General features: G+C 44.1%; 1 protein-coding gene across 1 annotated transcript in view; it reads right to left on the bottom strand.

Annotated features, from left to right (window-relative positions):
• Nucleotides 1-6060: 6060 nt before the first annotated feature.
• The window catches only part of chrm2a (cholinergic receptor, muscarinic 2a), a 75098-nt gene continuing 63688 nt past the window's right edge, over nucleotides 6061-17470 (bottom strand). The window contains exon 2 of the mRNA XM_061252845.1: nucleotides 6061-7618. Within this exon, the coding sequence (XP_061108829.1) occupies nucleotides 6061-7584 (1524 nt within the window). The 5' untranslated portion in view covers nucleotides 7585-7618. The remainder of the gene's footprint in view (nucleotides 7619-17470) is intronic.

The raw sequence follows: 17470 nt of genomic DNA, 5'->3' as shown, positions 1-17470 counted from the left end.
GATCTTAAAGCATAATATGTTTCTATAAACATTTGTTTCTATCCCATATTACAGTATGGTAGATAAATAGAATTAGATAACTAGAATTCAATTGATATGGCAAAGTAAGATAGGAAATTATTGACACTTGCAAACATTCACTATGGTGGGTAATCTAAATCTATACTATAACAGCAAATGCTGCTACTAAAGACCACCATACTGAATCAATATACTCAACACATTGAACATTAAGCAAGCATGCAGTCTAAATCTTAAGGCACTTGACTCAGTGCAGTGGTGAGACATGTCAACTCCGACTCTGGTGTGAATTGAATCAGTTAGGAAATGCTTCTAGTTGTGGCAACAGGGATAAAAGAAATAAAAAAGGGGGCCCAGAGTGTTAACTTTTATTTTTCGTGATTTTTCTTAAATTTAACACACTTTCCCTGGGGAAACACAATAAATCTGAATTACTATTTGTAAACCCTATTGTATAAAAATATATATACTTTCTGTTCTGTTAAGCCACAAAATAAAAACATTTCCATTGACAGGCCAGCACTGAATATATTTTACATAAAAGTTTATAGCCCTTCGGAATAGTCAAAAAAAGAATCAGGTGTCCGAGGTGACACTTTAATAACATGTTCATATGGACATGCATATGATGATGTTCCTTATTTACTATGAGGGTTTATGTTAATGATAGAATTAATGCTCCTTTACCAATGCAAGCAATGTGTATTTATACACTCAGTGAGCACTTTATTACATATTTATTAGACTTATTAGACTCTGCTGTCCCCTATCCACTTAGGGATTTGACGTGCTATGTGTTCAGAGATGCTCTACTGCATACCACTGTTGTAATGAGTGGTTATTTGCATTACTGTCATCTTCCTGTCAGCTTCAACCAGTCTGGCCCTTCTCCTCTGACCTCTCTCATTAACAACGTGTTTCTGCCCAGAGAACTGCTGCTCACTGGATGTTTTTTGTTTTTTTTGTACCATTCTTTGCAAACTCTAGAGACTGTAGTGCATGGAAATCCCAGGAGATCAGCAGTTTCTGAGATGCTCATACTACCCTGTCTGGCACGAACAATTATTCCACGATCAAAGTCAATTAGGTCACATTTCTTCCCCATTCTGACATTTGGTCTGAAAAACACATGAAACTCTTGACCACATCTGCATGCTTTCATGCATTTAGTTGCTGCCACATGATTGGCTGGTTAAATATTTACATTAACAAGCTGGTGTACAGGTCTACCTAATAAAGTGCTCACTGAGTGTATGTTTTCTGGGGATGTGAGGCAGATGCTTCTCAGAGTGGAAAACAATTACAAACACATCCATCTAGTAGAAATTAGCAGATTTCTGCTCGCCTGATATTCAGACAATCAATGCCACTGCAAATGAGACTCACAGAACCTCAAACAACCTTTGGCTGAACATCCAGGAATACCCCCAGTTTGTAAACATCTAGCATGCAGAGCTATCTGTAAAGACATTCAGCCTGCTGTGCATTTCCCCAAGATGAAATGCCCCCCCTCTGTTTCCATAGCTACACGGCCTGGGCTTATCGGGGCTGTACACTGCAGGGTAGTTGGGGGAAAAGCTCAAAGGAAAGAATTGCACAAACCTAAGTCAATCTTCACTTCGGCCCGTCTTTGCCCTTTACTTTTAACAGCGTCAACATTCAAAGGACAGCACAACATGGGATCTCACAGTAGGCCCACCGGTGTAGACCTCCCCTCCACCAAGGCTTGCTGCTGCGTGCATGCTCTGCAGTAGCCTGCAGTCGATCCTCTACAGCGACGCACTCTAAGGGCTTGTTGTTGTACATCTGAATGTGTCAACATGTGGCATTTCACAGGAGGCGATAAAGATGTCTAAACGCACGTCCTCTTCAAAGCGGCTGTCAGTTGTCACCAAACACCAAGCTAACAATGGCAAATCTCCACCGGACTTCAAGCTGTGTTAGCGAGCCGCACCATTATCACTCATATGACAGCTTAGTCAAAGATTAATCAAACATTTTAGAAAGCGGGGAGGCTGCAGCCAACTTCTTAGATGTATGACAGATGATATCCAGAAACGGGTCACTTATCAAAGTGACAAATGATTGCGTAGCACACTTGGATAAATGCTTCTCTCGAAGGGTTGGGGTTGTGCGGCACAACTGACGGTCTGAATTACATGCTTTTTCAGGATGGTACGCTTAAGTCCAGTAGCTTCCTACTCAAAAGCAGCAGCTGTGATGGGATTGCTCTGCATTGGCAGGCTTACAGTAAGCACTAGTTTCTTGATTTAAAAAAAAATTGGGGCAAAAGATTAATTAAACGTATTTTATGTGGCAGTCCCGTTTATCATTCCTCCAAGGTTTGGGTATTTAAAAGCAGACATGGTGACAGATCATGGCACAGAAAGTGTCATGGCGGGCGATCGAACCCCTGACCACACAAATTGTCCACCGCCCTAGGGACTGAACCACACACCTTATTGACCATTGGGCCGTTTTATGTTTTCAAATTCACCGATTATACTCAATCAAAATCAAATAACACCAATTTCCTTCTGTACGTGAATACAGGCATGTTCATATATGCGTGTAGGTGCACGTGAGAGGGAGAGGAAGAGAGGCAGAGATGGGTAAAGGAAATAAAATATTCCCCCAGAAAGGTTCACGCCTGCTTAAACAATGATAAGACGTATGGAGAGTCACGCCTAATGGGATTAAGATGGAGGGGGACGTTGTTCAGAACATGGGCGCGGTGTGTAGATATGGTGTGTAATGGGTCCCTTTCATCAACGCTGCAGGTACTCCTCATCAGCCTCTAATCATATGCAGTTCAAGCAGAGTTTTTCTTCTTTCTACCTCCACAGCCTCACTGAAAAACGCCTTTCCTCCCCACTTAGCTGGCTATGCATTCAGCATTTCATCTCCAAAGTGTGCTTCTCTGTTTGGCTGTCTTTTTGACTGGCACTCATTTGCAGGCATTGATATTGTTTTTTAGAAAGAACACCTATGAAACAAAAGGATATAGCAAGCTGGTGAAGCTGGCGATTATAAATGTCAAACACCTTAGAACAAGGCTTTTATTCTTTAAAAGCCAAAGGGTTTGATTGGAATCTGAATTAAGATCTAAATGAAATGACTGCTGATTGAAATCTGGTGTGTTTAATGGAGTTTCATGTGCTTGTGGAAAGGACAGCATTTTCTATACAAAACTATGATATGAATGTGAAATGAAGGATTTCATTAAAAGAAAATAAGGATTAAGTGTAGACGTACAACACCTCACAACAACAACATATAGTAGCCCTTTTAATTTGCAAGACTATGTTGTCTGCAAATAAGAATTAACCCTGCACTAGGGTAACAACACAAGCATGCATTCACATTGCTTTTGAGATTTAAGAAAGGTGAGAGATGCTTCTTATTGAACTATTTTCACATTCAGGAATATATGATACACTGTCTTAATATTATCAACAGATTCTCTTGATTACAGCATCTGCTACTGATATTTTTATTGAACTGTAATCAAACAAACAGTTTACCTTGCCACATCTCCTCCTTGCAGAGGCAAAATGCATGTACATATTGCATATAAACAGTAGTGTCTCTCTGTCCATTTTGAGAATGAACAGAATATTGCCATTATCTTCTCAGGGTAAATTGCTGTTCAGAAACAGAATGTGTACCCTGCCTGTGTCACTGAAAAGCCGAGTCTGATCAAGACCAAGCTCTCTGATGAAATCTCTTAACTGTGATCTGATGAAGAGGTCACTCGCTGATGAAGACCCATCTCTCTAATGAAGGGCTAACTTTCTGATGAAGAGCTAGCTCTCTGATTAATCAACTCTCTGGTGAAGAGGAAACACTTTCAAACATCTCTATCAAGTGGAAGTCCAGGCAGCCACAGACTGAGCCTTCATACAGAAAATAAATCAATGATTTCAGGGGTAAGCCTGATGCCTCAAGTGGCTGATAAGACACCCTCTTATATACAAATATTGCGAAAAGTAAAACAAGTCTTTAGCATGCGAGTACAGCTTGATGATAAACCGAGCCTTGAGTTTTATTCTATCATCCGTACAAACAAACAATGGCATCATGGCATAGTTCTTATTCATTTTTTAAATATTGATACTGATGGTGATGGTTTTAACAAAAACAATGGTCTTCATGATTGTGCCACTAAGAAATGTAAAAAATACATAAAGTTATTTTCACCATGGTTGTTTCTTTTTGCTTAATGTGGGCCTACATATACATACATACGGTGTATATATATATAAATATATATATTTCAGAAAGGCAGAACCTTTTCCTGGAGGGGGTCATTTGTAATGGTAACCCTAATTACAGACAAATTAAACTACCTCACACTATTTCTCTGAAATCTGGGTCATAAGATCTAGCCTTTCAGCCACCCTAGATGGACCCGCGGGGGGTGGCAGGGGTGTTCTGAAAATAGCGATTGTGGTCCCATTTGTCGAACACCCCCCACCACCCCCAGATGGATGGCGCCCTAGGCAGCTGCCTATGCCCACAGTAGAACCCGCCCTGCGTATACTACCCAGAATGATGGCCATAATTATACGCAAAATGAGTGCTGTTAATAGTGATGGGAGATTGAGGAGTCATGAAACCCGCAATTGGTGTAGCTACAGGACCCTATGGTGTCAATCACCGACTTGCACAAATGAATAAAAAGCCTTTGCTGTGTGCAATAAAAAAATAATTATTAAATCAGTGATTCACAGATGGCACATACCAGCTTTTTTCACCATTGTGTGGTGTAGCCACATTCCCTCATCACTGCTATGATTTGCATGCCCAGGAAATCTTCTGTAAAAGTGCTATACAAATAAAATTTAAAAATTTAAATGAAATTAAAAGGTGCACATTTTGTTAACCTTTTAAATGCAGATTTTCATAATTTACTTTTCTTACAGTACCGCATACATCATGACACTGAATACAAAAGACAGGATCTGGTGATTAAAATAGTTTATGAAAAAAAAGTGTGTGAATCTAATGCACTCGCTTTAAAAAAGAAACGTGATTGAAAATGCAGTTTTATCTCTTCATCGCTGGCAGTCCCTTTGAGGGAACTGAATGAGTCATCCCTGGAGGAGCGTTGACATAAGAAGCGACTGCATGTGACTGCACCGCAGGGGGTCCTGGGAGCGTGCTGGCCAGCTGACAGACTGGGAGTCACGCTAGCACACAGGTCGGCCCCGCAGGAGCAGAAGCTGGCAGCTACATTCACCTTTGCAATACCTGTCCAACCTTCCCAGTGACACAGTCAATAAATAAAGTTCTGTATGGTTTCAGACACTCTCGCACAATTTCTCTGCATCTCTTGCTATCTCTCTCTCTTACAAGAGCACAAGCGCACTCACACAGACAGGACACACACACACGTACGCACTCACATGCACAATATGTTTAAAGATATGTACACATATATACAGGGGTTTCTTTTTATACTGAATAACAAACACAGGGGCTTGTATTTGTATATTCAGTCAGCCCTATTTTCCCTTTGAATTTTGTGTTGTATATAGCAGTGCAGAAGATTCCTGTGTGAAAGCCCCTTCCTTCTCGATCCCGTTCTTGTGTTCCTTGGATGTCTATACACTCACCAGTCTGTGCTTCTCCCTCAGTTGTATTCCAGCAGACACCTAGTGCTGCCGCTGCAGAATTCCACTTTATATATGAGCATAAAGTGGTCGCCTCTGATCAATTATAAATAGGTTTCCCTGGTGCTTCATATTCTTTCGTTTATGTTTTTATTTGTGCCGTTTTATATGATGCTTGTTTTTTTCCTGCTATGATGTACTTTTCAGACTTGCCTGTCACAGTCATTTTCAATGTTTCGAGATCTTTTTCAAATCTACCCTTTCTTCCATCTTCTATGCACTGTGGTAAAAAAGTCTGCAACAACCCTCCTCTCCACACATGGTTGCAGTTGCATTTCTGTAAAGTGCTACAACAGGATATCAAAATGAAAAAGAAAGAGGAAAAGAAAAGAAAAAGGATGAGAGGAAACCTGTAGATGTCTATTCATCTGGCTGACCTAATGTTTTTGTATTGGCAGAGCAGGAGGTGTTTGAAGGTCTTTTTGAAGGTGACGTTGCAGAGGGCGTAGCAGGCAGGGTTTACGGTGCTGTTGATGTAGCAGAGCCAGTAGCCGATGGTCCAGACGGTGTTGGGGATGCAGCTGGAGCAGAAGGTGTTGATGAGCACCATGACATTGTAGGGCGTCCAGGTGACCACGAAGGCCACCAGGATGGCCATGATGGTGCGGGTGACCTTCTTCTCACGCGACGGTGGTGCTTTCTTCTTCTTGGGCGGCTGCTTGGTCATCTTAACAATCTTGCGGGTCACCAAGTTCTGCTTCTCAGCGCCAGGCACGATCTCCACGGTGGTGTTGCCGGTGTTGTAGCAGTCGCCTTTGGGTGACTTTGTCACAATCTTGATGCAGGTCAGCTTGGAGCCCCCTGCCTTGGCCCGGGCTCGAGGAGGCACGGGGCTGGGGTTGGCGTTGGCGTTGGTGTGGCAGTTTTTCCTGGCCTGCGCCGGCTCCTCCTCCTTCAGCTGAGAAGCCGCCGCGCTGCCCGAGGTGGAGCCGTTGGAGCTCTCCTTCTCCTCGCCCAGCGTACAGTTCTCCGTCACGCCTTCCTCCCCCTCCCCTTCGCCCTCCCCGCTGGCGTTGGATGGGCCCTTGCCGTTCTGCAGCTTCCCGTCGTGCTGGTTGGCCAGGTTCTCGGTGTTGTGGATCTGGCTCCTCTCGGCGTCGTCCGCCGCCACGTTGTTGTTGTTTGGTTTGTTGATGTGGCTTCGAACGTGACTGGGGGAAAGGGCCTCCTGGTTAGCCCCAGAAGGCTTCCTGTTCTCCTTCTTTACACGGCTCTTGCTGGCTCTGGAGATCTGCCAGTACAACACTGACATGGTGATAACGGGCAGGTAGAAGGCAGCGATAGCAGTGCCGAAGGTAACTGCGGCGTTGGAGAAGAACTGGATGTAGCACTCCCTCTCTGGGACTGTCCGGCCGCCCACAATGAACTGCCAGAAGAGGATGGCCGGGGCCCACAGGATGAAGGACAGGACCCAGGCTGCTGCAATCATCATGCCTGCCATCTTGGTGGTCCTTTTAACTGGGTAGCTGAGCGGTTTGGTAACGCAAAAGTAACGGTCAAAGCTGATGATGAGAAGGTTCATGACCGAGGCGTTGCTGACCACATAGTCCAGGGCCAGCCATAGGTCACACACCACAGGCCCCAACGGCCAGTAGCCAATCACAATATACACTGTATACAGGTTCATGGAGCAAAGCCCAATGATCAGGTCTGCGCATGCAAGGCTGAAGAGGAAGTAGTTGTTGACGGTCTGCAGGTTCCTGTTGACCTTTATGGAAAGCATGACCAGGATGTTGCCAATGACCGTGACAAGACTGAGAGAGCCAGCCACCAGGACGATGAACACCACCTCCACGGTCTTGTAGGGGCTTTCAGGCAACAGCGGCTCGGTGTCGTTCCCCTCAGAGCCATTGAGGAAGGTGAAGTTGGACAGCTCCATTCCATTCATTCTGGGTTAATGTCCGGCAGCCGACCCGCTACACCTGGGCACAATACAAAGAAAAAAAAAACATGAGTTTCTGTATGAAGCCTAGAAATGGCTTGCGGTCACCCTTTATTATTCATTGGACTGAAATTTTCCAGCTTAAAGCTAATATTTGTTTATGAAAGATTCACTGGGCAAATGTAGAGAATATTTTAGAAGTTTTATGTTTCATGTTAAATTATTTGAACGAGAGCTGAGAAGTAAATATGAAACCAAAACCTACATAAGTTTTCTTCAAATGGTTTCATCTTGTAATGCTGAATAGGTTTTGATGTACATCATTACATGAAACTTTGTAGAAAATTGCCACAATATATTCCATCTGCCCTCCCTCAAGCTACTTGCAGTATGCACAGATAGCGCAGTACTTGCGGCAATGGACAATCTCAGATGACTCATTAGGATTTTGATGCATTAAATCTTTAAAATCTTTCAAATACCAAGTGGGTAGCATGAAGAGAGACAATTTCTACTGGCATTTAATCTTGAAAGACTTTTTCTTGCTTTAAAATGTATTTAGAATTCAGCAAGCACACTCTCCTTTGATTTTACACAGCCTACACAAACTTGCCTTTAACCTCAACTACTGCTGTTCATTTAGTGCCAAATGCCTTCTATCTATAGTGAGTGATTCTGTTCATCTGAAAAACACCTGACTTGCATGCAATCATTAAAAAAAGATTTGTCTGACATGATTGCACTGGAAGGCAGAAACTGTCTTCACATCAGTGATGAGGGAGCCAGCCCACCCACCAGGGGAAGGCTTGAGGACACCGTGTATAGCAGAAGACCATGAACAGTCAAATTAGGTGATTTGTAAAAAAAAAATGAAATCCCAGGTAATTAATATGTGTCATAACCATCTAACAAACGAAAGTACAGTGCTAGGCAGCAAAACTAAAAGTTAATTGAACTTTGCTGCTTGAAATTTTTTTATTTTTTTTATTTGTAACTTTCTGCATACATGTATGTTTCTGCATATCACTCAAGGGCCAGGATTGTGACGTTTCTTTCCAGCCCCTTCTCCTCCTGTGGGAGCCTAGCGCTGGCTTGAAGCATGAAGATGTTCGCTTTTAAAATGTGGCCGATTAGGGAGCTTTGGTTTTCTCCCTCCAACAGAGCTAAGTGTTATCAGTGACAGATACAACACCACTTGTGAAACTAATCTGGGAAGAGGACTGGAGCAACAGACGTGCCAACACAGCAGGCCTTTCTTCTCTTCCCAGGATGCCTGCCACCAGGATTAGAGTGGGAAGAATTGTTGGGAAATGTGCTATGTTCCTGGGAAAGATCCCTGTTCGGCTGTTTGAGAACATGCCACCCAACCCCTCCTCACATTGAGCTATGTCTCCAAAGGAGGAGTTTGCTAGGAAAGGTATCCTTGGCTTCCAATCTTACATTGAAGCTATGATTGCTGTGTTGTTGGCCCAAGAATTATTGCTTTTGTACTGCAAGCACCTGTCTCCTGTTGAAATGACAGCAAAGTGAACCACACTATTCTTGCCATAAATCCACTTATGCAAACCTTATGCAAAACTCCTCTCTCGAATGGTAGTGACATACACCCCTGTACTAATGACAGCTCCTATCTCAAGCCCTCCTCTCTGCTTTGATGTCATATTCCTGAACCTCCTTAATGGCAAACATGCAAAACTGTTCCTGCCTCATAAAACCTGTCATTTGGGTACATGACAGTATCTGAGACAGGACCTGCATCAATGCCAGAAAGTGAGAGAAAAAAAACTCCATTAGCTAATATTCAGGTTCCCCGGTTCCCTGTTTGCTCACAGTAGCCTGACTCTCAGCTCTGTGTACCATCCTGTCCCTCAGGAATACCGCCTGTCTCCAGAGGAGATCCTCATGAATGCACTGCTGAAGCTAGCTGCTGGAGGGCAGTGCTCTGGCCAGTATTCTGCATGATTTCACACTCACACTGAATCACTGAACTATGACTCTGACACTGTGAGTCAGTGCAGTATGACTGTTTCCATTCTTCACTGTGAAATGACGCTTTAATTTTGAGTAACATTGCAATTTGGCTAATCATTGCATATTGTCACATTCTTATCAGGGAAGACCTACTGTATGCAGCCTAAGACGGCAGAGCAGTTTGTGTAAATGGTAAATGGCAGGCATTTATATAGCGCCTTTATCCAAAGCGCTGTACAATTGATGCTTCTCCATTCACCCATTCATACACACACTCACACACCGACGGCAATTGACTGCCATGCAAGGCCGCGACCAGCTCGTCAGGAGAATTTAGGGGTTAGGTGTCTTGCTCAGGGACACTTCGACACCGCCCGGGCGGGGATCGAACCGGCAACCCTCCGACTGCCAGACAACTGCTCTTACTGCCTGAGCCATGTCGCGTGTAATATCACACAATGTTGTTGGGCTATGACTTTGAGCTTGCATACGTGTTCCATGACTCTATCACTCTGTAGCACTGTGATGCGCCTGTGACCTTGAATCACTTTTCTTGTCATTGTCAAACTGAGCTGGTAATTCTGCAGTGGTTCCCTCAATTGGAGGACTCTGTATTATTGACTAGGATGGGCAGGGGACAGATGTTTATTCCCCTGCCCCCTCCTTATTGGTGGTTCTGGCCCAACCAGATTAACACCGTCCCCACATAACTACAGAAAATCCTGTTATCATCTTTGCCAGAAATCCCTGATCACTGCATTAGGCATGGCACCCCGCTCAACTAATCCCCATAAAATCGGAAAAGTCCAACAAGTGATATCTGAAAAAAGCACGCAAACAAAAAAAAAGTGGGGTAAAAAAGGCGGAATTTGGGGCAGGCTGCTGAGCGGCGGATTATAACATCAGAGTGATTTCAGACAGCGTTCGCTCTCCTGCTGCGTGGTGCGCAAGTACGGCGGTGATCCTCCAGCACTCGGACATTAACCCACTGTGGTGGCGGCTGCTCTAGCTCTCCCTGCTGCCCACCGACACAGGGATCCTTCAGCCTCCAGACGGCAGGGAATTTTACACATTGGTGGACGGATCTATTTGCCCAAATCCTCAAGCCGTTCTGGACAACCATGGTCTGGCAGGCACACTGAGGTATAATGCCCCCTGTGGATGATGTGAGCAAGCACCTGAAACCTGTTTTATAATTCTACTGATAATCCTGTTCCTCCTGAACTGCCTCTTTGTCCCCACTAGAACATCCTACTTCTAAATTGAAGGTGTACAAAAAACCTTCATGTCCCTGTCATGATGACATTTCCCTGGTGCTAACCAGGATAGCGAATGAGAGACAGCTAGCCTGCAGAAACCGGGCGGTGACACCGGATCAGACGAGGCTTTTGAACTGAAATGTCGGAACATCCTCAGTAACAGCGCGGTTTCCCCCGGTGACTGCCTCCGACACGTCGGGTGCAGGTTTGATTTTGTGCTTTCGCTTTGAGCTGTGGCGTCCGGAGCCTCAGGACCTGCTCCAGATGTTGACTCCTGTTACAGCTGCTGGCCAAAGGTGGGGGTGACAGTCTGGTGCCAGCTGTCAATCACTCCAGCCAGTAGGTTCTAAGAAGGGCTGGTGCCACTTGGCCAGACTGTCACTTTAGGTCAGTATCTGAGTTCTGCACTCCAAGGGACTCCACAACACTCATAAACTCCCATATGCAATTGGATACATTCATATTAAGTGGTGTACCGGCCACTGAATCTTTTGAAAAATCTCAAAACGTACGTTTACGTGATGACCAGTAATTGCTTTCCTACTGGATGGTGTGTGTGTGTGTGTGTGTGTGTGTGTGTGTGTGTGTGCGGTGAGAATGTGCATTTGTTTCAATGTGCATTTATGCATATACAGTATGTGTGTTTGTGTGAAGGTCTCAAGTTGTATTTATGTGTGTATGTACATGCATTAAGCATGCACGGTATGTTTGCTTACAAGTATTTACTGCTGAGTCTTCAACTTTAGTGCTGAATCTTTAACTTTAGTGCTTTGATCGTTCTGCATCCCCAGAAGTACTGTACTTGTGAGGATGGTGAGGTTAGCAAGCCTTCCTCTATTTTAAATCTGCAAGCATATGTGTGTTAGTGTATGTGTGTGAGAGAGCGGGAGCATGAATATGAGTGTGTGCCTGTGTTTTGTGCTCGGGTGAATGTGTCTGTTTGTGTGTTTGAGGAAGAATGCACCTGTGAGTGTGTGTGAGTGATAGTCTATATGCATGGATTTGCTTCTTTTGAATAGATGTGGCCATTCAATTTCTCTCTTTTCATTTAACATCTTGAAGAACACACGGCCTGAGCTTAGGGGTGGCTGAGAGGCTGAGAGTCAATGAAATGAGCTGTGTTTTAGGTTTGGACTTCAGCGTCCCTGGACCTGGATCACTAGAGCTGAAAATTGCCTCTGCCCCCCTTGTGGGAGGACGGGCAGCTCCTAACACACCACCACTACCCTCCTCCTCTGACTGTCACTCAAATTTAATTTAAGACTAAACTCCCTCCTCCTACCTCCTTATTGTCAATTACGCAAGGGTCAAGCACTGGACCTGCCACTGTGTGTCTACTAACAGCAAAAAAAAACACACAACATTGCACCTCTCTAGCAATCCCCACATGGCTGTTAATTACATGTACTGTGATTAAAAGGGAGTGATGTAATTGTGTCTGCAGTAATAAAGCTGGCATTCTTTGTGTCTCAGGTGTACCACACCATGGCAGCCCAGGCCTCATCGACACCATAATCCCAGCGGTGGTGTTTTGCAGGTTAGGTGATGCTGCTTTTATTGCTATACTTACGTTTTAATGCCAGGGGTTAATGGCTGTTTGTGCTGGGACCTGCCCGGAATACACAATCTTCATCACCGCACTGCAGTCGCTTTGCAGAGGGAGCAGCCCAGTGCATTGCTTCCACAATGTGTTCATGCCTTGGGGTATGTGAGGCCAGCTCACTGAGTGGTATATCGTGCGCTGTAATCCTAAAGAGCGATTAAGAAGCAGATGCGCTCAAAATGAAATTTTAATAATTTTGAGACTATGGACCTGGGCATTGTTCATAGAGTTTTGGAACAATAACACTTTAGAAGGTGCTAACATTTGCCATGCCCTACAAAGGAGAAACACTTTTTCTCCTCTGCTGTATCAGCAGAAAGCCATTTCTGCCAGTACCTAAATATAATTCTGTTTCTGACCATCCACTTGTGTGAACAATGCTCTGCCCATAGCAAGATCGTGTGACTTGTGCAAAAAGTGATACGAATGCATTGAAAATCCCCAAGACATGAAATGGTGATTTGTTGTCACAAATTCTCTCGCTGCCTGCTGAGGATCATCTGCTGTTGCTTAGTAGCTGTGGGCTGGCTTGTGTAAATATTGTCTTCTCTCCTACTGGGCTGGAGTGTGTAGTATGCACTTGTCTGGAAGAGGTAGTGTTACTGTACACTGGAGGAGGATATGAAGTGGAGTGTGTAGTTGGTACACTATAGCGGAGGAGGGTATGATCTAGTATGTGTAGTTAGCACACTACACTGGAGGAGGCTGTGAGCTGGAGTGGGTAGTTAGCTCACTACACTAGAGGAGGATATGATGTGGAGTGTGTAGTTAGCACACTACACTGGAGGAGGCTGTGAGCTGGAGTGGGTAGTGAGCTCACTACACTAGAGGAGGAGACTATGATAACGGGTGTACTAAGCACACCGTACTGGAGGACACTGGGAGCTGGAGTATGTAGTGAGAACACTATGCTGGAGGACGCTGGGAGCTGGAGTGTGTAGTTAGTACACTATGCTGGAGGACACTGGGAGCTGGAGTGTGTAGTTAGTACACTATGCTGAAGGATGCTGGGAACTGGAGTGTGTACTTAGTATACTCTGCTGGAGGACACTGGGAACTGGAGTGTGTACTTAGTACACTATGCTGGAGGACACTGGGAGCTGGAGTGTGTAGTTAGTACACTATGCTGGAGGACGCTGTGAGCTGGAGTGTATACTGTAGTCAGTGGATGCCGGGGTATGAGCTGAAAGAACAGAGAATGCCCTCCTCTGTGGATGGAGTCAACAAGCTGCTCACTTCCAAAGCATTTGTTGCTATGCTCCTAAATGTATTTAGAAGGAGACAGTGTGAAATATGGAGTGGCAGAGAAAGAAATTGTTTGGCAGAGAAAAAAAAAACAGACAGACAAATTCTCAGTGTAAAGCCCACTCTGATAGAATACTTTTAACTCTCTTTGGCTTGACTTGAAAGTGACAGTTTTTCTCTGTAGAGAAATAAAGGCTTGTGGATTGGCAAAATGAATGGATATTTGTGTCGCCAAGCAAGCACACTGGGGTGGTGGGAGGGATGCGGGTCTGGGAGATGCAGTGAACCAGTGAGCTGGCGTGAATGGACAACAAAGGGAGCGGGATGGAGAGAGAAAGAGATAAGATACATAAAGAAAAAATAACACTGATATGAAGAGACAAAGAGAATAGGAGATGGATGGAGAAATATGGAGATAAATTCTTTATGAAGAAAGCTTTAAAGGAGGGATGTGTGGATGCTGTGTATGCACAGTATCGTAGATATGTAATAAGTAATGAGTAATGCTAATTCTTTTGATCCCAAATGCTCCTCATGTTGGAGTTGACGCAGGTGTTTGGAATTTGAGTTTGAGTGGACACTCCAGTGTAACCTCAAGTGAAAGTTTGAGTTCACTATCCAGCTGCATGTGAAAAAAACAGATGGGCTTTTTAAATCAGGGGATTTGCACAGCAACAGGAAATGAAAATGTCCTGATAGGGGAAGTGATACAGTGATCCCAACAATCTGTCACTTCCCACATTCGCATCTGCGGCAATAAATTGCTTGATGACGATGCTTATCTGGAGCCTGGGATTCAGAACTTCAAAGAAATGTGCATGTTTGTGTCGGCACGGTGCGCGCCCGTCCTTTTGATTTGGCTTTCATCTGTCAAACGGTACGCAGTGGGAACGTGAGGCGTGCTGTCTCCGCCCGTGGAAATCGGGCGCACTTTCCGACCCGGTGTTTCCATCTGGTTTCGAGTGACGTCATGATACTTGACACCTGTCACTAAGAATGGATTGAGCCTTCTGTCTCTCCGTTGCTCGATATCAGATACACGGCGTCTTAGAGACATTCGGCAGATGTGTTTTCATGGCGGAAAGCCTGCCGTGGGCAGGAAGTGCGACGTGCTGCCTGGATACTGATGGATGTGAGTTTGGTGTGAGCGGGCGGATTAATGGGGTGCTAATGAGCGGTAAATTACTGTCAAGTCAGTGGAAAAACATGTCGACACAGGGTGAGCAAACAATGACCGGCACGGTGCTGAGAACGTCACCGGACTATTTGTGTTACAGTAATTTGCTTTTAATCAGTAGATAACAATAGACAAGCATACTGCAGGGCAGAAATGAAGACTGAAAACATATTGTGACATCATCAGGTTCATGGATATGCCTCCAATCCACGTGGGAAATACAAATATTACACAGAACATCAGCAGATTATTAAAAGTGTATGCCATATAGACAGAATATACTGTAATCTGATACCTCAGCATATGTCCATTAATAAAACATGAGTATTCTTCAGAAAGGTAAAGAACAGCTTTAGCCCCAAGAACTCAGCTGGGAGGTATGATCTTGGAGCCACAGTCACCTTGATCCTTGCTGACAGGCTGCTGTAGTGTCTCTGACACTCTCCCATCTGCTAGTGTCAGTGTTTACTGCCAGCATTAACTGCATTGACTGCATTGCTACATTGCACACACACACACTCGAACGAGCACATGCGCACACACGCACACACACACACACACACACACACACACACACTGATATTCAAGGTTAATTTCAACTTCATATCTAGCCCTGATGGAACTGCTGAACTATGTGGCAACTGCGTCATACCCACAAATATCACAAAATCCCCTTGCCTGGATAGTAAGCCCAACAATATACAGTAAGTAGCTTTAATATGGTACCAAGCACTACTCCTCCACAGCCTACAGAATGGACCCAGATCAGCTGCTTAGCGCATGACAATATCCATGTGGATTTCTGCGCCATCTGTGAGAAATTATGTTGTCACTGTGACCTTTTTTCCCCCCAGTCTACGGTGACGCAAACAGCCCAAACCTTCAAATATTGCAGGCTGTGTCATCAACACCAGTCTTGTTGTGACAAATTATATTCTATTATACTATAAGGAGGATCAATGGCCAAGTGGAAGACGCAGTGGAGCTTTTCTAATTCCGGATGTTAATGGATTATTATGTGTTATCATCATGATATTAAGACAAAGAATATTAATGCTACATTATGCTTCTCAATGAAAAATAGATATGTCCTATGATTTATTGTACGGATTTGTTGGTTCAGTTCACCAGCTTGAATTAAAATGATCATAATTGTTTTTAAATTTTTGCCCCGCCAGGACTTATGGTTAATTGTGCTCATTGTCCATTTTGCTTTAAGCATTTGGGCTGTTGTTGCGTTTACTTAATGTGAATGCATAATGGCATTATTAAAGTCCCTTTAAGAGCAATATGACAAAAGTAGCCTGTGCATTCAGTCACAGATGTTTAATCACAGTAAAAATGTGAGGATAATAATGGGATGTAATGAAAAGTGATGAGGGGCTGCCCTTGTCAATGACTCGGTGAAGACATCATTTATCAGAGGGAACAGGCAGTTCTTCCACAGGTCCCTGGCTGACAGCTCATATTGCATGGGACAGACACATATCATGGAGATCTGTCTATGGGTATGGAGAACAGAAGAGATACCAATAGGCAGTTTAGAAGAGGGTCCCTTGTGAGAGGATAATCAGACAAGTCCATTTCCTCTTGTCTCATCAAGTGCCTCTACATCTACTTGACAAACACATTCATGCTGTTTAGCCAAATGCTTTTCATTTCTCATTACTACAATCGTAATGTAATTCCAATAGAAATATGCCACGTTCTGTTTGCGTTGTCAGATGGCTTGTACTGTAATTATGGGAATGATTGGTGCTTGTGTGCCCTGGCCACCTCCTTGTAGGCGAGTTTGTTTATTGGCCATGTCTTCAGAAATGGAGGTGTGCACTCACGCACACTACACGTCATGCTTTTTATTGAACACAAAATACTGTTAGATACTCTCTCCTTTCATACTGCTGGCTTTCTAATTTGACATCCTATATCTGTTATAATAGTTTTAAGTAAATTTGACAATGTTAATTGCATTCTTCATATGAGAACAAATCCAATCAATCCCACAATTATGTATCCAATTTTACAATAAGATCCTTCTCCGACAATGAAAAATTAGCAGCGTAGTGATGGCAATGATAATGATAATGATAATAATGGTGATGAGGAGAAAGAGAATAGCACATTATGATGATTCATTTTATATTTTCCTGGAGAGATACTACTGCGACTGCATATATTCACAGTGTTGTGTGATTCTGCAGGCAGACTGAGTCTCCTGTGCTGGGAGCCCCTCAGGCCCACTGCCTGCCACACTGTCACAGGTATCAGAGCTCTCCACGGTGCCTTTACGATGATTACCGCACGCTAAAATGGGCCATTATCAACACACACAGACGTGTTACTTAACATTTCCATTTGGCTGTCCAGTCATCTCGCTGGCTGAGTGCCTTGGTCCTGAGCCAAGATTGACACGTCTGTGAGGATATAATGGTGAAGAGGAGATATACGGTAAGAATGCACACGCACACACACACGCGCCCACGCACACGCACACGCACACGCACACACACACACACACTACATATCTATACCCCCCCTTATCAGTTGTAGTAGCAGCCTGAAAACCTGACCACTTCCTACTGGTCCCAAAAGCAATCCTATCACTGTGTTTTGCTCCTCAGTGTTTCAGTCGGTAAT

The sequence above is a fragment of the Conger conger genome, chromosome 8 (genome assembly GCF_963514075.1).
Source record: "Conger conger chromosome 8, fConCon1.1, whole genome shotgun sequence".
In the NCBI taxonomy this organism is placed as follows: Eukaryota; Metazoa; Chordata; class Actinopteri; order Anguilliformes; family Congridae; genus Conger; species Conger conger.
Note: the sequence above shows the minus strand (reverse complement) of the source record. Positions and strands in the feature narration are given on the sequence as shown.